Here is a 22661-nt window from a genome sequence, read left to right as displayed (position 1 = left end):
ACGTTGATATAGATTGTATAATATAATATTACAACATTTTCAAATTTTCTTCCTAATTAAACAATTAGGAGTAACTTTTAAGTCGACCTTTTCGAAGCAAAAAACAATTCAATCTTCTTTTATGTTTTACCAAGTTAATTTAAATAAAATGAGAGGAGTAACTTTTGAGTCGACATTCCTATTCATTCTTATAGTTTGTATAGTATGTAAATCTCGTTTTCTTTAACGGTTTCTTTTTTCTTAGTGTTGATTTCTTTATCCCTAATCACATTAGTGTTACTTATACAATTAGATATTGTTTAAATTTTAAAAAGTAACTAACGAGATATTATTAAAATGGTTGTAGGTATGCCCATCTTAATATCTTCTTGCAGTGTCGATAGCGAATGTAACAGTGTATGCATTCCTGCGTGTTCAGTCAAGACTTGTGTTAACGGGAGATGTGTTTGTGCGCGCTGTGATGGTTGCACTTCAGACCAGGATTGTGAAAAGAATTGCTTTCGTTCGTGTAAAACCAAGAAGTGCAATAACGGTTCATGCAATTGTGATGGTTGTGCTTAAAAGAACTCAAGAGAGAAAAGATGTTTACATTTATTTCCTAATAAGTAGTTAACATATTTAATATATTATCTTTGGCACGAGATGCAATTTATTTGAAAGTATTTAATATATTTAATTTTTTTTTTATTTCTAAGAAGGATACTTTAATTTAAATACCATAATTTATAGCTCTTATATTTTGATAAAAGTAAAGAAGTTATATGATTTCTTAAAAAAGTAATTTTAGTTAATTATCAATATTCTAAACAAATACTTTTTAGAAAAAAATAATTGTTAAAACAATAGAAATTTAGTTTCATACATAATTAATTTTTTCTTATAAAAAAAAGTCAATTTTTTTTAGAAAAATAAGCTTAAATCTAATTTCTAAAATTCTTTATATTGAGTGCGAAAATGGGATTTAAATATGTAATTCAATATTTTGTAAAAAAAAAATCTAATTTTGCTCAACTATTGAAATATTTCACTAAGCTTTCATGAATAACAAAGAAAATATTTGAATTATGTGCACTCATCAAGATTTTTTAATATAGAAAACAAAGCTGAGAAACAAAAATTTATACTGAAAAATAATAAATATTTTTCAAATCAAAATTTTTTTAAATCATAAGAGACTTAGAGAATTTAAGTCATGAGGGTAGAGGAGAAAGTGAAATTCTAAAAATTATTTCAAAAGATTTCAGATTTTCAAGAATCAAGTTATATAAGGGTGTACTATACTTGTTGATTGTTTTTCATATATATGTATATATATATATATATTCTTTTGATTTTATCATTCTTTATTATCTAATATATCCGATATGGCTTCTATACATAAATACAAAATCTCCCTCATTATTAACAGTAACCCGTTTATAAATATTGTTTATATCAAGAGCCTCATAGAGCAAAAAAAAGAAAGAAAACTTCTTCTCCATTAAAATAAAATGGAAGGTGTAACTTTTAGGTCAACGTTACTACTCGTCCTTCTGGTTTTTGCATCATGTAACTCCTTCTCTTTCAATCATCTCTTGTCCTTATCACCAATTTCTTTATCTATTAATGATCATATTAGTTTTACTTGTACAAAAAAATCTTGTTTCAACTTGAAAAAAATGACTGATGAGATGATATTAAATTGGTTGTAGGTATGCCCGTCTTAATAACTTCTTGTAATGTGAATCACGATTGCAACAAGGTATGCTCTCCCAAGTGTGAATTCAAGACATGTCGTAATGGCAAATGTAATTGTGCAGGTTGCGGGAGTTGTCGTGTGAATGGAGATTGCAAAAAGACATGCCCTCAAGCATGTTCATCCGTGAATTGTGTTAATGGTTTATGCTACTGTAATGGTTGTGCTTAAAGAATTCAAAAGAGAATATGTTCGCTTTTATTTACTTATAAAACTAGTATTTGAATATAAAATATATATTTTGTTGAGAAGAAAAATATAATACAATAATGTCTCTCAATTCACCAAACACCACAAGTTCTTCTGTTTCTCTTCTTATATAAACTAGAATAGACAATATATAAATAAACTCAATCAAAAGAAAATAAATCAATCACATCGATAAACATCAATGATTTTTTCTTAATGTGAAAAATACTTCAATGTGAAAATAAAAACCACGAGGCCTAGTCCAACAAAAAACTTCCAGTAATAAAATAATGAATATACAAAGTTTTCTTCTCTCGCACTTTTTTCATCTTAAATTAAAAGTAGAATCTTCTCCCAAAAATGATAATAAACAAATAACTAGAAAAAGTGGGATGAACAATATTGATTAAAAGACGAACTCGATCAGATATATTTTACTAGTGATTATGCAAAAATATTTTTCAAAAATAGTTAATTGAACAATATAAAATTAAATGTTACATATAATCATTTTTTTTTCTTCTTATAGAAACAAGTCAACATTTTAGAAAAAATAAGCTTAAATCTAATTTATAAAATTATCTTTATTGAGTGTAAATATAGCATTTATATGTGATGCAAACTTTAATTTGTTGTATAATGTACAATATGTGCTTAAAAACTTACCTTTGATTTGTGAAAAGAAATTTTAATTTTGATCTATTGAAATATTTTACTAATCTTTCATGCATACCAAATAAAATATTTGAATATAACACACCAGCAACATATTCAAATAGGCTACGATTATCACTTATTAGAATTTATGTATCAAATCAAATATTTGATATAGAACACAAATGTCTATGAATAATAAATATTCATTAAATTCTAAGAGACACCGAGAATTTAAACCATGAGGGTAGAGAGAAAAACAAAATTTCTTAGACATTATAAAAGATTTTAGATCATAAATAACTTGATATTCAAGTTATAGCAAATATAATTTTAAAAATATTAAATTATGTTCATATCAGCATATAAATGACAACCGGCATGATGGGAGTTGATTGGTTTCATCTATTTTGGTATTTAACTTTTGTGAAAATGGTAGAATCTCTTCAAAGGAAATATGATAACATAAATGCTCTTAGTAAAGCAAGAGTTTTCTGATATATATATATATGTATGTATGTATGTATATAAATCACACACTTAATCTATAAATAAAAAAGAATTCAGTATTGAATGATTATTATCATAATCTTACTAAAATAAATTCACCATAAAAGCTTGTAACTTTGTACCCTAATTGTTGTTTGATTTCCATACATATAGATATTATCTTGATTTTATTATTATTATTCTCTAATATATCCGATATGATTTCTATACATAAATACAATATTTCCCTCATTTCTTTCCGATTAGGCAATTCTTAAGCACAAGATAGTGCTAAAGATAATCGATATTGACAATAAACTATTCTATAAATAGTGTTTATATCAAGAGCCTCCTAGAGCAAAACAAAAAGAAAAAAAACTCAACTTTTTCTGAAATTGTTTTGTCAACGAAGTTAATCAAAACAAAAATGGGGGGTATAATTTTTAAGTCGACATTACTGCTGGTTCTTGTGGTTTTTGCATCATGTAAGTCTTTCTCTCTTTAATGATCTAATTTTCTTATTATCAATTTCTTAACCCGTTAATGAATGAATTAGTTTTACTCGCACAAGAAAACTTTGTTTCAACTTTAAAAAGTGACTAACGAGATGTTATTGAATTGGTTGTAGGTATGCCCATCTTAATATCTTCTTGCAGTGTGGATAAGGAATGCGACAATGTATGCTTTCCTACGTGTGAATTCAAGACTTGTATTAATGGTAAATGTGTTTGTGCGGGTTGTGGTAATTGTCGTGTTGATGAGGATTGCAGAAAGACATGCCCTAATGCATGTTCATCCTTTAATTGTGTTAAAGGCTTATGCTACTGTAGTGGTTGTGTTTAAAGAACTCAAGAGAAAATATGTTCACTTTTATTTACTAATAAAACTAGTATTTAAATACAAAATACATATTGTGTTAAGAAGAAAGTATAATACATCAATTTCTCAGTTCTCTAAACACCATAAATTCTTATTTTTTCTTTTTTGTGCAAAGTAAAATAGACAATATATAAATCAATCGCACCAATAGACATCAAGGAGGTAAAAATTCTTTGAAGAATCAACCAATCCTCTAATTTAGAGGGTAAAAATTGATCAAAAGATATACTCAATCAGATATATTCTTCTGGTGATTCTAATAAGTATTTTTGTAATAATTCCGGAAATCCAAAAGGAAATATATAATAATTTAAGTGCGAAAATGAAATAAAAAGTTAAAATTTACATCCCTTAAACAATAATTTAAAAGTACTAAACAAACATCACATAATGAATTTTTTGAAAAAAACACGAGAAATGAGAAAAGTAAAGGAAAATATAAAGTATCTAGCATCTACTCGCAGTCTTCTTGTGGATCAGGCTCGGGAACCAGGTTCTCTTGATCTGAAATGGTTAAATAAGGAATGAGCTACACTAGCCTAGTAAGGACATTACATTATATCACCGTCACAGAAATAAAAGTTGATAGAAAATTAAAATAACTAATGGAGCACTAAATTTAACAAATTCGTTTATCAATTGTAAAATCATTTACTGTTCACTTACCGTAATAGGATTCATGAAAACAAACCTATAAAGACAATAACATCATACAGATCATAACTTCATGCACAATCAGTAACATCGAACATATCATAAATTTATATTCATTAACAATAACTAAATCATAACCGTTTCTCGTTTCGCCAGTCTACTAGTATCCGTAGGGATCCATAGAGGTGTCCCTGCTATACATGAACACTTTTCCTTAACAATCTCAATTACAAGGTCGTCCCCATACCCCGTCCAGTATGAGCGCCAAGACATTAAATCTCAATACCCCATCCGATATGAGAGTGAAGTGGGTCATCCCCATATCCCGTCTGGTATGAGCGACAAATTACCAAGTCTCCATACCCCATCCGGTATGAGACAACATTCACGGTAGGGTTCCCTATGAACCCGATCCATCCACCATCTTTCAGGATATTTAGTGAAGCTGTCATCTTATCTGTTTATTTGATCACACCCATTTCTTGTTTTTCCTTAGTTTCCGTTACCAAATCAAACATAATCACATAAACAAATGAACATGCATCCGGTAATGCAATCATATTTTAAATTCCAAAATCAAACAGTGGTCAAGTAAGGTAGTAATACATGTATTTAAATTATAAAGTAGATAAACCAGATACAATCATACTTTTAGACTGTAAAATAAATCAACAGAGAACAATGTCCAGTTCGGGCTCCATTAGCAATCCGTAATTAATTATGCACATTTATTTAATTTGTACAAAATACAGTATTATCATTTATTCAAACTTCAATTCCATTATAGAAATAAGGGTGATGGGTTCTTACTTGGTTGACGCCGAAAAACTAAATGGTTTACTGCTCCTGTTGGCGGTCTTTAGGTTCCCTAAATTTTTCTTTGGGAACTGAAACGCGCTTACGATACCTATAAATATCCCAAATAACCCAAAAATCAGTCCCAAAGCCTACTCAGCCAATTTTAAAAATTCAGCACGGCGGCTCTGTCGCTTGCGGTGGTGATCCACCTCGAGTTGGCTGTTTTCGGCCGAATTCAGCCAAATCTGCATAAGTTCGTGTGAGAAAACATATTTAGGGCCCTCGGTTGGCCGAAAAAACGTAGAAAACTGAAACTCACCGGCGACGGGGCTCTCCGGTGTAGCGGCTCCTCTGACTCACGTTGCGGTTGGGCATTTTGCTTCGGTAAACCTGTAGAGGAGAAAACGGTGATCACAACGGTAAAAAAATCACATCGAACGAGAATCAGGAAGGACCTCATCGGAGGTGTTTTTCGAAATACCCCGCAGCGGAGCTGCTGGGCTTTGCCAGCATTTTTTGGCCAATCGGCCGGTCCTTTTATTCTGATTTGGTCATGGGTGAGATTTTTATCTCGTTTGGCGGTCAGAAATTTCTCCGGTGCGACGGCAGGTAGCGATAGTCAGCTCCCCAGCGGCTGGCCTGTCTTCTCCGGTTAGGGGTTCTAGCGGCTAAGGTTAGGGTTTGGGTGCAGATGAGATTATTTATACCCATCCACTTTTGATATGGACTGTCCATCGTTTTTTATCTAAACTATCCGATCGCAATTAAATAGGAAATGAATCTGGACCGTTCATTGCGATTCAATCTGGTCCATTCGTGCACGATTCAATTTGGGCCATCTGTGCATGATTCAATCTAGGCTGTCCGTGCGCGCTTCCAATCTTTGCCATCTGTGCGCACGGGAACGAACCTCAGCCGTTCAATCGCGCGCGCGCGCGGATCGCCCACGTGACTCCCCCCGTGTGGCCTCCCGCGTCAGCGTCTCTACCATCTGGCGCGTCCTGGTTGGTCGGAGCTGCTGACCGGGCATCTGGCGTGGCACAATTTTTTTAAATTGCGTTTTGATCTCTGATTTTTTATTTTTCTTTCAAAAATACCACAAGAACCTAAATTTTTACCTCTTTTTCTCAAAATTGTTTTCAATTTAATCCTTAACAAATTTTTACCCCTTTTTTCATTAAATTAAAATAAGTTAAATAAAAAATAACTATATTAAAAAAAATAAAAATAAAATAAATTATTGGGTGTTACAATTTTTTAAAAAACAAAGTTATTAAAAGAATAGAAAATTAAATATTATATATAATTATTTTCTTTTCTTATATAAACAAGTCAATGTTTTAGGAAAATATGCTTAAATCTAATTTTTAAAATTCTCTATATTGAGTGTACATATATCATTTATATTTGATGCAGAAACAAGTCAATGCTTATCTTTGATTTGTTAATGAAATATGATTTTGTTCAACTATTGAGATATTCTGACTAAGGGTTCATGCATTACTTTTTAATTTTACTAAATTGAGAAAAAAAAATCAATATTGAATTATTATTATTATAATTTTACTAAAATAAATCACCATGGAAGCTCGTAAAGTTTTCATTATCATTTTCTAACATATCCGATATGATTTCTATAGATAAAAACAAGATTTTTCTGATCTCTTTCAAATTAAGTAGATCTTAAATACAAGATAGTGCTAAGCATACTCAATATTGAAGATAACCAGTCTATAAATAGTGTTTATATCAACAGCTTCTTGGAACAAAAAAGAAAAACTTCAACTTGTATGCAACTACTTCGTCGACCAAGCTAATAAAACAAAATGGAGGGTGTAATGTTTAAGTCGACATTGCTACTAATCTTGGTGGTTTTTACTTCATGTAAGTCTTTCTATCTTTAATGATATGTTTTTCTTATTATCAATTTTTTTTATCCATCAACGATCATATTAGTTTTATTTGAACAAGAAAAATTTGTTTCGACTTTAAAACGGGGCTAATGAGATACTATTAAATTGATTGTAGGTATGCCCATCTTAATATCTTCTTGCCATGACAATAGTGATTGCAACAACTTATGCTCGCCTGCATGTGAAATCAAGACTTGTGGTAAAGAAAAATGTCGTTGTGGAATTTGTGGTACTTGTCGTGTGGACGGGGATTGTGGAAAGGCATGCCCTCATACGTGTTCAACCTCGACTTGTGATAACGGTGCATGTTATTGTGATGGTTGTACTTAAAAGAGTTCAAGAGCAAATATGTTCACTTTTATTTGCTAATAAAAAAAAAATTAAATATAAAATATATATTCACTTAAGAAGAAAAGTACAATACAACAATTTCTCACTTCACGAAACACCACAAGCTTTTCTTTTCCCTTTCTTGTACAAACCTAAAATTGACAATACGGAAATCAACTCAATCAAGAAAAAAAAATAAATCAATGGCACCAATAGACAGTCGAAGAATTTTTTTACGTGAAAACACTTTGATATAAAGAGAAATACCATGAGACCTACTCCAATCAAAAACTTCTACTAATAAGTCAATGAGTACATAAGATTTTATTCTCTAGCACCACTAGAGGCAATCCTTAACTTGATGTGTACAAGGTTATGTGAATATCATTATCTTTTAGTATCCAAAATTTTGACTAATCTTCTACGGACATTATATTTTAATTTGATATAGTAAAATTCAAGATCTATTTAAACTTCTCTCTTTAAAAACCAAACTTGAGATTAGCTCTTGTCAATACTAAGTTTCATGCTCTAAGAATTGCCCTTGCGAACATATTAAACATTTGAGAGTAGAAAACAAGGTTAGGAAACAAAAATTAAGACTAAAACATAATAAAGGTTGTTAACTCAAAGTATTTTCTTCAAAATTTTAAGAGATTTAGTGAATTTAAGTTATAAGAAAAAGAGAAAAAATGAAATTCTAGAACTTATTTATCGGAATTTTAGATTTTTTTGTTAAAATTTTCTAAATTTTTCTTTTTATATTTTAAAAATATTATATTATGTTCAGATCGACCGATGATATCCATTGATAAAATGTGTATTGATTGCTTTCATCAATTTTGATTAGGATTTCGTATTCGGTAAATTGACGTATTACAGAGAGTATATAGTTAACTACGAAAAAATAATTAATTTGAATCATTATATTTATAATGCTGCTAAATAAATCACAAGAAGGCTTATAACGTTGTACTATAGTCGTTTCTTACTTTTCATACGTATAGGATATTTTTTGATTTTATTATTATCATATTTTCTAAAATGTTGGATCTCAGCATATAAATATAAAATCTTCCTGATAGATTTCCAATTTAGTATTTTGAAGTGTAAGATAGTGTCAAGTCTACCTGATTTCAATAGTGACCTACTTATAAAGTTTATATCAAGAGCCTCCTAAACTAAAATATAACTCCATTTTCACTAGAAAATAAGGAGAGTATATATGTAATTTCCAAAGAAATACTTTTGAAAAGTATAAATATTTAGAAAAAAACATTACAAAATTAATATCACATAATCAATTTTTTTTCAAGAGAAATAAATCTTATTTCTAATTTTTTTAATTAATATAAAGATAGTGTCGAAAGATATCATGTAATATTTTATTTTCACTATTTGTACTAAAAATTAATAATACATAACGTTTTTACGAGCTTGTTTTTGATTCATGTTTTCAGACTACAAAAATTATATTTAAGGGTAATTAAATTATAAATAACTGATTGGATTTTTTTATCATTTTAAAAAAAAAATTAAGATAATCATTTTATAAAAGAAAAACGTATAAACATCGTGGATATAGTTGGTCAAATACCAAAAATCAATATGAATACCATTTATTTATCATGAAAAATTGAAAGTCAAAGGTGTTACATCATATATATTTTATTTAGATAATATCACAACCTTGTCAAACACATGTATCCTAAATATATTTCTTGGAAGAACATGTAGGAGGGCATGATTTTCTTGCAATCGCCATCCAAATTAAGTTAACGAGCACAACCAACACAAACACATTGACCATCAACACGAATCTTTGATAAACATGTATGAAGACATTCCTTATCGCAATCCTTGTCCACACTAGAAGAAGAAACTAAATTGGCACCAATATGGCATTTGCATTCATGATTAATACAAACCGGGAAGCCAGTTTTACACCCTGGACAATCGTTAGAAGAGGAACATGGACTCGCCCTCAAGACCGGCATACCTACGACCAATATCATAGTATTAATTTAGCTACTTTTTAAAGATGAAACAAATTTTACTTATATAAATAAAACTAATCATTAATGTATAGAGAAATCAACAATAAGGAAAAAAGAAACTAAAGGAAAAGGGACTTACATGATGCAACAATCGCAAGGATGAGCAGCAACGTCGACCTAAAGATTACTCCGTCCATTTTGTTTTTGATTGACTTAATATGACTGTAGAGATAAAGTTGAGTTATTTTTTAGTTTTAACGATTCTTGATATAACCTTTATTTATAGACAGGTTACGAGTGACATTAAGCAGACATAATATTATTTTGCAGATAAGAGTTACCTAATATAAAGTAAATCAAAAAATTTGTTTATTTATATATAGAAGATATATCATATATATTAAAATACAAAATAATAATAAATCAAATATATATATGTATAGAAAGTGAACACCAATTATGGTACAATTTAAATGTAACAAATTACATTTTTTATTAAACATATAATGAGTGATTTCATAAGCTTTTATATAGATTTTTAAGATCCTTATATTAATAATTTCTCAATATACCAACAAAATCTTTATATATTAATAATATATTATACTATAATATTTTTTTATATCTTTTAAAGAGATTTTTTTTTTTTTCAAATTGGTATATTATTTTATTTTAAAGTGACTATTTTACATTCCTTATTGATCCCTATAATATGCACAATAATAAATTTATTAAAAAACTTAAGTTTATAATTTTATATTAAATATAAGGAACATATTTCTTAAAGCATAAAACATATAAATATAAATTATTTAGTTTGCAAATATGTTAAATTAATTAAACTTATAGTTTATATACAAACAAAAATATTATAATAAAAAATCCATAAATTTATTTTTAAAAAAAAATAATTCTTATATAATTTTTTTTTATAATTTTATAATTAATACCAGTCAAATATTAAGACCAAAATTAATTGATTTAAATTTATATTTAATTTTACTATAATATAAAATTGTATATATACGGAATTAAAATTTATATTTAATTACTACGCTACTCTTTATAATTCTCTACGGCCATTGTCGGCCCATTAAAGAAAAGCCCTTCATACATCGCTTTGGAAAGGAAGTACCGTAGAAGATCTTCTTCCTTCTACCCTGTTAATAGGGAATCCTGCAAATCGGAGTAAACCTTTTAGCCTGCCGAAGATTCAATCGCTGATCCTTGTTTTGACCGAAGAAGATGGTACGCTAATTGTGGTTCTTGATTTTCTTTTTTCAAAAATTTCGCAAAAATTAGGGTTTGTGCAGATTTGATTGTTTCTCTTTATTTATTTCAATTGACTAATTTCTTGTGATTGTGCTTTTGTTCCTTGTTTGAATTGCTGATATTGTTATGCTTCTGGAGTCTTGAAGAATTTCGAGCATAATCCCCAATAAAATTTGGTTTTGATCTATGGAGTATTTGTGATATCCCTTCTTTAGAATTTTGCTGTATTAACAATTGTGGATGGTCATGATTCTTTCACTTTAAATTAAGAGTTATTCTAACCATCCTGCCGATTACTCTACCGGGAAGAAGAAGGTTTTTTTTTTTGTTAATGTTAATGGGCGTCTTTTCTTCATTTTCTTCCAATCGAAAACGTGTTATGTATCTATCTTGCATATTTTATAGAGGTCTTCTAAACATCTAAACGATTCTTTTCCGTTTGCAGTCTTCACTTGCAGCTGCTAGGGCAGACAATTTTTACTACCCTCCAGAATGGACCCCAAAACAGGTATAGTCTTGCATTACTGCTTTGATATTTTGTTGCTCTGTGAATGAATTTTATATGCTGATATCGGTTTTATTTTCAGGGTTCATTGAACAAGTTTCATGGCCAGCATCCACTGAGAGAGAGGGCAAGGAAGATGAACCAAGGCATTCTGATTATAAGGTAATGAGTTCTTGCACTCATTAGGTGTTTTTTGTAGAATAATCATGCCTTGACTATGGATGATTAGGAAAGAATCTGATCTGGTTCATGGTATCATTACAAATATGCGTTTTTCGTTCTAGTCAATATGTAGCAGGACTTTTATCTTGGTTTATTATGCATAAAAATCAGGAGAATAGAGTTCTTGTGAATATAATTGTTAAAGGAAGCTAATTCTAGAATCGATTTCTTCTGAGATGGCATAGGGTCCTTTCTGTTTTCGATCCGTTTCCTGATTATATGTTTTTGATGAAGGCAAAACTGACAATTAATTCAAGTTTGTAATCCTTATGAACTGTCAAGAAAGTAGGATAATCGTAATTAAACTTTATTCGTTAAATTTCACCGATTCTATTGTTTAACAAGTCTTAGTTGTCCACTTATTGTGGGAGCACATGTCAAATTTCACCATGTTGAACTTAGACTTCTCAAGTTCTTTTTGTTACTAATATTTCTGGTTTCAGGTTCGAAATGCCATTCAATGTGTGGTGCGGTGGATGCAATTCTATGATTGCAAAGGGTGTACGATTCAATGCAGAAAAAAAACAAGTGGGAAACTATTATTCTACAAAGGTATGTTCACAGGTTACTTTTATTTTTTTTGATGGGAAAGCTAACATGTTGAAGAAAACATCAAATTAGTTACCCTATGTGATTTGGAGAGTTTAAATACATTCAGTTCCATTTTGTTTAATGCTGCTTATCTACGTGATATAAGGAACTTCTCTTACATGGCTTTCTTTTAGCCATATTTTTATGATCTAAAATTATTTCTTAAAGTACACTAGCATTAAATTTTCTTGTTTGTATAGGGTTCTCTATGGCACTAGTTTGTGTGCTAACAGTAAATTTCTTCTTCTCGTTTAGATATGGAGCTTTACCATGAAATCTGCTTGCTGCCAACATCAGATTGTTATCCAGACGGATCCGAAAAATTGTGAGTATGTGATTATCAGTGGGGCTCAGCGAAAGACTGAGGACTTTGATATTGAAGATGCAGAGACCTTTGCGCTTCCAGCGGATGAAGGTTAGTATTCACCACTTTAAGCCACTAAGGGGTTTATATTTTGCTTTTAGGTGCACAATGCCTATTACTTTGCTGCTCAGTTCTTCTATCTTTGCTTTTTATTGAATAATTTTTTTTGGTATAGAAAAAGGTAAGCTTGCAGACCCGTTTTATCGACTCGAACACCAGGAAGAGGACTTACAGAAGAAGAAAGAAGCTGAACCAGTACTTGTTCGCCTCCAGAGAGTGTCTGATGCAAGGCATTCAGATGATTATGCCATCAACAAAGCTCTAAGAGCCCAATTGAGGGTAACTTCTTGATTTCTGTTAATTAAAAAGGATATTTATTTCAACCTTGTTTATCAATCTTTTCTCACGCTTCTTTTTTTGTTTCCTATTCTCAGAATCAGAAGAAAAGAGTTGCTGACGAAGAGAGGGCTTCGAAAAAAATGGGGCTAGGCATACGGCTGCTTCCAACGAGCAAAGAAGATGCTGCTGCTGCAGCACATGTGAAGTTCTCATCCAAGTTTGACCGAAACAGGAAGGATAAACGAGCGCTGATTAATGCTTCTTCGATTTTCTCTGGATCATCAGCATCAACCTCAAATTCAAAGCAATTGGAGTTAGAATCAAAGAGAAGAAGAATCAGTGCATCTGCAGCTTCTAATTTGCTGAGAGGAGGATTCAAGCCGTCATCGTGGTCACAGAGTTCTTTGCTGTCAAGCAGGCATAATCGCGCCCCAGTCACCGTAAGAAAATTTTAGATAGAGTTCCCTTAAAGTTGTAAGATGATTGTTTTACTTGTCAGATGCACGATGGGGAATTCTGGTATGAAGCCCATGTAAATATGCATTTACTTGAATTTCTCATGATCTCTGTTTTTTTGGGCAAATTTTCTCTCAAAGTGGGTGTTGTATGATATAATATTTTTGAAATGGGATGTTTTTCAAGTTTCTTGAGCAGCTAATAACTACATTATGTAGTATATTTATCACAGTATATATGTATAGTTGGTGTTTAGGATTGGCATAGGTGGTTTCTTCTGTCTGATTGAGCTTCCATAAATTTTTGCTTGGGGGATTGTTTTATTTTCTTTCTGAGCTAATCTGTTGATTCCAATTCATTTATTTATATATTCTCTGTTTACTTTTTAAAAAATTCTCAAAATATACAATTCATGAATTAAAATGGGTTGAACCCAAAAATAATTTATAACCATATTAGTTCGAATTTTTTTAACGAATTATAACCATGCCAACTAAAAGAATCTTATTACCGAAAATTATTTTTTTTACAAATATAGTAATTTTGATATTACTTAACTTAGTTTGATCACGATAATTTTATTAATATATTAGTGAATTAAGTTATCGATTCAACTGAATCAAACAATATAAATATCTCGAGAGTCTTTTAATTCACACCAAATTTTTTTATTATAATTTTGGTGGCTCAAAATCTAACTAAAACCTTCAATTTCATTAGATTTTAAAACTTGCAACGAATTTTAATTTGGTATAAGTATTTAGTACTTATAATAAAGTAAATATTGTAAGTAACGAACAACTATTTAGTTGAATAATTTATATTTCTCATTATATAAAAAATGTATTATCTAATTATGAATCTGTAAATTTTTTAAACTTTTAATTTAAAGATATCTACTTGATATACTTTATATATTTATCTATTTTTATGTTCTAGCAGTTTGATCAATGTAATTAGTTGGCAACATGTTATAAAGTGATCATAATGAATAATGGCCATTAATGTATCTATCAGTAACTCTCTCTCTCTCTCTCTCTCTCTCTCTATATATATATATATATGTATATACACATATTACTCTAGGTATATACATATGTAGATTATGCAAAGGCTAGGTATTAAACCGCAATTCTCAATTTTATGTGTAAAAAGTAAAAAACATGAAATGAGTATGGAGCAGATATAGATTTAATGGTATAACCATCCCCTCCTCCTCTTTATATATGATTACATTTTAAATATCTATTTGTATGAATAATTTAATTAGTTTAAATCTATAATTACATGTTACAAAGTACGATACGAGTAGAGATATAATAAGTAATAAAACGAGTAAATTTAGGTAACTATGATATATGACCGATAAAAATATTTACGGGTAATGAATAAAGAATGTATTATCGAATTTATATGTGAAGTAAATACGAGTATATATGTTTTTAGACAAGCGAGGTGTAAAAAAAATCATAACTGCCGGTTTATATCCATCTCATACCCTGTCTCGTGTTCATCCCTAAACACTGTACAATCCACCTGATGATTATGATTAAATTCGAAATTAGTGAATGCGTGGAAAACTCACATGCATGCGATGGTGAAGCGTTCTGTTCAAGCATGTTCCTTATTTAAGCCTCTGCTTATAACTCGCATGCATGTACTTTTTGATTACTATTAATTTATATGTATATGTATACATATGTATTCATTACGACTGATCAGGAGCTAAAGCTTCTCTGTTAATTAATTAGATGGGGGATTACCAACCTTTATAGCCAAGTGGAGAGAAGTAGAACACAAGCCACCGGCTCTTGTCTACATATATATATATATATATATATAGATCATCATGCATGCATCTTCATGTAGCTGCAAAATAATATTGCCTTGTGCTTTAAGCCTGAATCATGATATAGTCATAATTAGAAATCTAAAAAATATATAACGTAAATATTAGATTGGCCCAATATATACATATATATATATATATATACACACACACACACACATTAGATTAAAATTCACCTAACAATTAAATTAAAATATTTACTCTTGCTCATGGAAGATATAATTTATATTTAAATACTAAAAAATTTGAAAATGTTAATTAACTATTAGTAAAGAAACCCTCTAATTATATATATATATATATATATATTGAATTTTGTTGAACTGACTAGAATCTCATCAACCCACTTACGATCTTTTTGCTTTTGTTTATCTCTGTGTTTTTTTTTAAAAAAAAAAAGTCAGTCCAGGGACCTATATATACAAGCTATATAGCAATAATTACAGTCCTGTCTAACTTTGGTTATGACTTGGGGTTGATCTATATATATATATATACATATATATATATATATAATGGTTGAATTCATATTGGTTTAGAGACAAAGCTAGGAATAATTGCTGTTCACTTTCGGCTTTGGTAGAAAGAAAAGGAATAATGAGAAGGTAATGTGGAAATGCACTTGGCAATTTGAAAGAGACTTAACGAAGATTGGATTTGGAAGCGCAGTGTCCCACTTTGAGGACACATTCCATGCATTTTTGGATTCAGCTGCTATATATATATATATATATACATATATATATATATGCATATATATATATAGGTTAACACTTTTGACTCTACCAGTCGATAGAATCCATATTGACCGAGCAAAAACACATTAGTTCTTGTTTAGTTTCTTTAATTTGACTGTCACATGCTTATATTCATACATATATTTATGTAGAGAGGGTTAATTATTAAGACATATATGAATATAGTTATAATGATCAATACATCTAGACAGCTTTTCTAGCAAAAATCATGTGGGGTTTGAAACAGGGTTGAGAGCTTGATCATGATATATATATATATATATATATATATACATATACTTACTTTAGACCTAGAAAGAGATCCACCTTTTGAATATTAATTAATCTGATTATTTTTTTTAATTTATTTGTTTATTAATACATTTATTTTAACTTGAATTTGAATCATGAAAAGACTATTAATAAAATTTTATTAATTCATAGAAATAAGTAAAGTCAATATATATATTCAAATAACTCCATATGTGACTTTGAAAAATAAGTTTGTTTGATTTATGAGAAATAAAGTTTCATTTATTGTTAAAAGTTTATAATATAAAACTGAAATTTCTATAAATCATATTCTAAAACTTAAATATTAAATATTCTAAAGATATACAATATATATATTTTTTTTTTGACTTTTTGACATATTATAAATAATATACAACCTAACGAACTTTTTAGAGAAAGAGAGAAATACTAATCAACTAAATTGATGTTATTCAGTAACAACGTACGATAATTGATATATTTTGAATTAGAGTGAAAGTAATTTATTATTTATAGTTTATTCTTTTTTTAGAGGTGGTATTTGATAGATTTATTAGAACTTATAAATATGAAATTATTAAATTCTTAATTACGTTAATCAATAATAGGAGTACGTTAACAAAAGCGTTACGTGATCTTAGATTGTTCTACACTCATATGGTCACGTGTCTAAACTCTTTTTTATCCAAAATCAATGTCATGTATTGTTATTATTGAACATCTCGAGATTTACAGAAAACTGTTATTAATTGATTATACGCACTTACTACTTTTCTGATATTCGTTTATTCGTAAAATTTCTTAGAATGTTATGCGTTTGTCTACTAATCAGTATAAGTGTCTTTAAATAAAAATTCTTTCTTATTGGGGTCGAGAGAGATTTTGTTTAAGATAGAAGTGGTGCGAGAATTCCATATCTTGACGATGTATCTATTGAATTCGGTTTTCTTTAGTTATTTTGCTACTCTCCTTATACTAGATTTTATAAGTTTTTATCCAAACATCTTATGTATTACATTTATCTTGTGGAATGATTATTATACTAAACTACGTCAATACATTCAAGATTTAAAGAAATAGTTGTTTTCATAACACATATATGTGTATATAATTGTTCGATTTTAAAGAAACACTATCATATATATATACATAAATACACACACACACACTTTTCTTGAGGTATTCGGCCCTTGTGATACATACTATTCGCATAGAGTGAGTGCAAGTAGTAATTTCATAACTAATTTTAGATTAATCTTTATAATACATTGGATTTTGGCTATTACTTCTCTAAATTAATTAATTAAATTACGGTATTAAATCTTTGAACATAATTAGCAAACGTCATGACAGAGTGGGGGTGATGTCATCATCAACCCCACACAGGAGTAGGGATGCTTCTCGTGGGTAATGTTAGTGGGTGGTGCAGCTATCATCAAATGTTTGAATTGGGTATATTGCTTATAAATAAATATACATACATATATATACATACATATATATATATATAACCCTCGTCGATTTAAATAAATAAATTAAAAAAAAAAAGGTACACAAAAGATGAAAAGATAAAACAATGGGGACCAAAGCAGCCATGCGTGTGACCAAAAAAGGGTCCTTAAAAATAAATGAAGCAAAAAAAAAAAAAATCCCTTGTTACAAGCTAACTCTCCCTGCCCATATATATATATATATATGAATATATATATGTGTATATATATATATATATATATATATATTGGAGCAAGCAAACAGTGAGAAAGGGGAATGTGTAGACTAGACTTATAAGGTAAAAAGAGGAGGAGCACAAATATAAAATGGAATTGGTAAGGGAGAGGAGCACTAAGAGGAGACATTGGTAATGACCTTGTTGGTACTTTGGATTTTGATGGGTTTTGTTGATCATGATTTGGGTGTTGATAATTTCAAAATTTTCAGCTGCCCAAATCCAATTTCACAAGGGTAAATTATATTTTGTATTATACATGTATAATTTATGTGTTTTTTATAGCTTAAAAGTTAATTATTTAGTGAATTACAAAAATATTTCTTGATGTTCGAGTTAGATTTATTATTTTTAAGAATAGTAATTTAGGTTTTGTACTTGTTGTACCTCGACAAATGTTAAATAATATTTAAACTATCATATTTATAATAAGAAAAAGATATTGAGGTTTAGTTGGTGGTCATATGTTATAAGGACTTATTTAATGCTGACTTATGATTATACTACGAGGATAAACTGTATTTAATGTATAAAAAAGTAGCGTCACATTGAAAAATAGAAAATACGTATTTAATGTAAATAACTTGAAGTATTGAAATGACCCAAAGAAATAGTTGGAAGTGTATGCTCATGTTTTATACAAATTTGTACGAGTAAATTATTACTTTCAAGTAGTAATACTCACAGTATCATACGTATTCTTAAAATACTTAAAATATAACTAAAAATGTTATTTTTAAAAAAAATAATTTTTTAAAAAATAATAATAATTTCACGTTATACATATACTTTGAGGACCGATAATTTACCAATTTTTAAAAGATTTAAGACAGTAGAAAAATGATAAGAATTATAAGTGGGTGACTGTTTTACTGTAATAACTATAATGCTCAAATCAGAAAGAGAATTATATGTAAATAAGGTAGAGAAACGTAAGAAAATTGTCTCTTGCACCTTATCCGGAGATTATGGATTGATATTTATACTATAGGAATTTATATTGTATGTCTGAGAGAACAAATTATTTTGTTTTATGTTATGCGTTAGGTTTTTTCTTGATGATGTCCATCTAACAATCATTATGATTAAAGCCACTGAAGCTTCGAATAGGTTGATTAAGTGGATTTCATCAAAACTTATATTTTTCATAGTTATTATAATTAAAAATAACAACTTTACTCGAAAACAATAGAAAACTTATGCAGAATCTCTAACAAGATAGAGTGAGTATTCTGATTGAATCCAAATAAAATTGAGATGAGAACAATCGAACTATTTATGTAGTTTAGAGATTGAAGAAGAGGTACATGCATTATTCTTTCCCGATTACCTGTTTAACATATAAACGACATATTTTTAATTTTTATATAATATTTATATCATTTATAGCTATAGTTACTTAATTACATTTCTCATAAATAATTTGGATATTTATTTTTTTTAATTTACATTAATACGTTTTATTGTTATAGGTTTTTTTTAACAACTCTATGGTATGAGATTGCAAAAATAAGTTTTGGCATAATTTAATTTAATTAATATAAAAAATTAAAATAACGTAAAAAATTTATAAATTTTTATTCTCTGAATAAAACCAGAATGACGTGTCCCTAATGAGGATCATAAAAGAGGGAGGATCTCGTAGGGAGAAGGAAGCAGAAGGTATTTCTTATCTTTAAATATACTTCGTTGTTAATGACAGAAAATAACATTTTTTGCAAGTTCGTCGAATCATAATCTTTCATATTTCTTGATGGTTGAAAATTCTTCAGAGACTTAGTACCTGAAACAAGTTGAATGATTATTTTCGTTGACATACGATATTATACAGTAAACATCGCTTTATTAAAGTTGTTGATGTTACTCCACAGAAGGTCATCCAATAAATTGTGAAGATGAGACCAGCAATTAATTAGATTAGGTATAACGTACCTACAGAGTCTATGAAATCTTTATATATCTAAAATATAGTCTCACTAAATAAGAGTACTGGTTTCTTAAAACCAAAAGTTCTTTGAAATGTAAATATATTAGTTTGGATAGTAGACGTATGTCTTTCTATATCAACTATAATTAGAGATAGATAAGATTATTCCGAAGAGCGAAGACGGTAGTTGTGTGTATTTACCGTCTCATACATTTTTTTTTTTGTCTTTTACATTGTTAACTAGTGATTCAATTCTATATTTTTACGTTTTCGTTCTAAATTTTTTATCGAAACCGAGTATAACAGGGTAAATTCTATAATGATTCATAAAATATAAGATTTGTTAAACTTCGTATTAAAATAATACAACAAACATCAAAGGTAACCTTCTCCATGCAGGTAAAACAATAATGTTGTTGAAAAGTGGCAATATAAAAGGGAGGTTGCTTTAATGATTCTTGTTTGTAACTTTAGTTTAGTCAAGCTGCAGCTTATAGATATATAACTGTGTAATTACCCACAACTTTGTTGGTCAAGACTGATCAACATATCTATATATATATAATATATATATAGCTACATACATATATATATATATAGCTATATAACCAGCTTTCAACTTCTATTTCACTCCTCATCCACACAACTTTGCTTTTTACCATTATCTATGATACTTCAAAAGCCGCATTTCAACTTTTTAACCCCCAACCAAGCTGATTACCACCTCGGGTTACCGTGCCAATTTGCTAAAAATTATATGTATATACAATTATATCGTGTTGTATTACGTATATACATATATGTGTGTGTGTGTGTGTGTGTGTATGTATATGTATATGTAAGTACTTTTTACACATTCTTTAATTAGTATAATAATAATAGAAATGATTTTAATTAATTTTACCCGAGCGATCATAATAACTTTAATATTTTCTGAAACTTTATTATCAAGGAAAACAAAATTATATATATTTGAGTACGAAGTGGAATTTTATGGTGAAGGAATATTTAACATGGTGGCTTGATACATACATACATACATACATACACACATACATATACATACATATATGTATGTAACTCACCTATATATATATATATATATATTAAATGATGTTGTTCAAAATGAGCTTATACTAAAATAAAATTCAATCAAGAATTAAAAATGAGAAATATTTAAAAGAATTAATTATTTGAATAAAATAATATTTATTTAAAATTACAATTCTAAGTCGTAAATTAAATGAAAAATTATACTATAACATATATGTATACGTACATGTTCTTATATTTGGGTATGTGTATATATATATATATATATATATGTAAATCATGAGCTTTCATTAGGCAGGTAGTCAGTCTCCTATGAAGACACTAATATCATGGGGTCACTTTAATTGGGAAACACACACTTGACACTACTGATACATATATATATATAAATATATATTTACCCATATATATTTATGTGGGTATGTGCGTATACACATATATATATACATATACATATACAAAAGAGAAGGCAGAGGCTGCCCCGGCTAAACCATGACATTGATCAACATGTGTCATCTTATAACATTTGAGAGACAAAATTCCAATTTGACCAATTTGTAAATAATTAGGAGACAAGAGTCGGGGGGGGGCCAACAACATTTCATTTCTAAACTTAACAGCTGCCCCAATTCTCTTAAACCACGAAAATAAAGTATTGTGCTAAAATTTTATTTTAAATTTAATATTAATTAATATATTTAATACATAATTTTATTTACGTCTTAAATTTTTTATAATATTTTATAAATATATAATATTTGTTAAAATTCGAGTATTATACGTTTGATTATTGAACGATACGAGTAACGTGTTATTTTAAATAATGTGTTAATTGTGAAAAAAATATATTTAATTTGTATAAAATTGTGGAAAATTATTATAAATATTATATTAGTTTATATAATTTTACGTGTGTATATGTGTGTGTGTGTGTGTATATATATATTAATATTATTAATAAGTAGGGAAGAAAGATGGAGTGTGTTCCAAGACACAATGATTACTTGGTCTTGGGGAAGCATAAAGGGTAGCCTGGAAATAGCGTAGAGTGTGGAACAACGTGGGCGAGGCTTGACCGAGGCGAGGTTTTGAAGAGTCTCTCCATCCATATTAATTAATTAATTAATTAAATCAAATTTAATATTAATTAAGTAATATTTATATAAAAATAATAATAAAAATAAATATAAAAAACACATGGTAATATAGAAGAAGAAAAAAATATGGATTTTTTTTTTTTGTTTTTTTAAATATATTCATCTTAAATAATTTTTAAAAATACATAATTAATCTCGTAATTATATATTAAGATTTAGTTAATTAAAAAATAATTTTGAAGAAATGAAAAAAAAAAAAGGGTTTAAGCTAAGGCTTTTATCATGATGATACTATCAGCCTTTTTGGTCTTTGGTCGGTCGACAATCTGTGTGTTGTGTGTTCACTGTGTTTGTTTTTGTGTTTCCCATCTCCTCTCTCCGACTGCACTCACACACTGTAATTATCACTTCGAACCAATCACAAAACTCCCAATGTATTCTTATTTTAATCTCTACCAGTCATGTAATACATGCATACATACATACATACATACATACATGGCCATATATAATAATAATAATAAGAACAATAGAAAAAAGAACTAGGTGAAAAGAGAATGCCGTAAGAAGAAAGGAAAGGAGAGTAGCAGTAGTTGCAGACTATCTATATAT

At 28.8% G+C, this 22661-nt stretch overlaps 1 protein-coding gene across 1 annotated transcript; it reads left to right on the top strand.

The window, feature by feature from the left end:
* Positions 1–10720: 10720 nt before the first annotated feature.
* Positions 10721–13651, top strand: LOC110814683 (coiled-coil protein (DUF572)). Its single transcript, XM_022042232.2, has 7 exons — positions 10721–10886; positions 11356–11418; positions 11498–11577; positions 12081–12189; positions 12484–12643; positions 12768–12931; positions 13027–13651. Exons 1-7 carry the CDS (start codon positions 10884–10886, stop codon positions 13384–13386), a joined length of 939 nt encoding a protein of 312 aa, XP_021897924.1. The 5' UTR covers positions 10721–10883; the 3' UTR covers positions 13387–13651.
* The last annotated feature ends 9010 nt before the right edge of the window (positions 13652–22661 follow it).

This window comes from Carica papaya, chromosome 2 (assembly GCF_054855325.1).
Source record: "Carica papaya isolate Zhongbai chromosome 2, ASM5485532v1, whole genome shotgun sequence".
Lineage (NCBI taxonomy): Eukaryota > Viridiplantae > Streptophyta > Magnoliopsida > Brassicales > Caricaceae > Carica > Carica papaya.
This window is presented reverse-complemented; position numbering and strand designations above follow the sequence as displayed.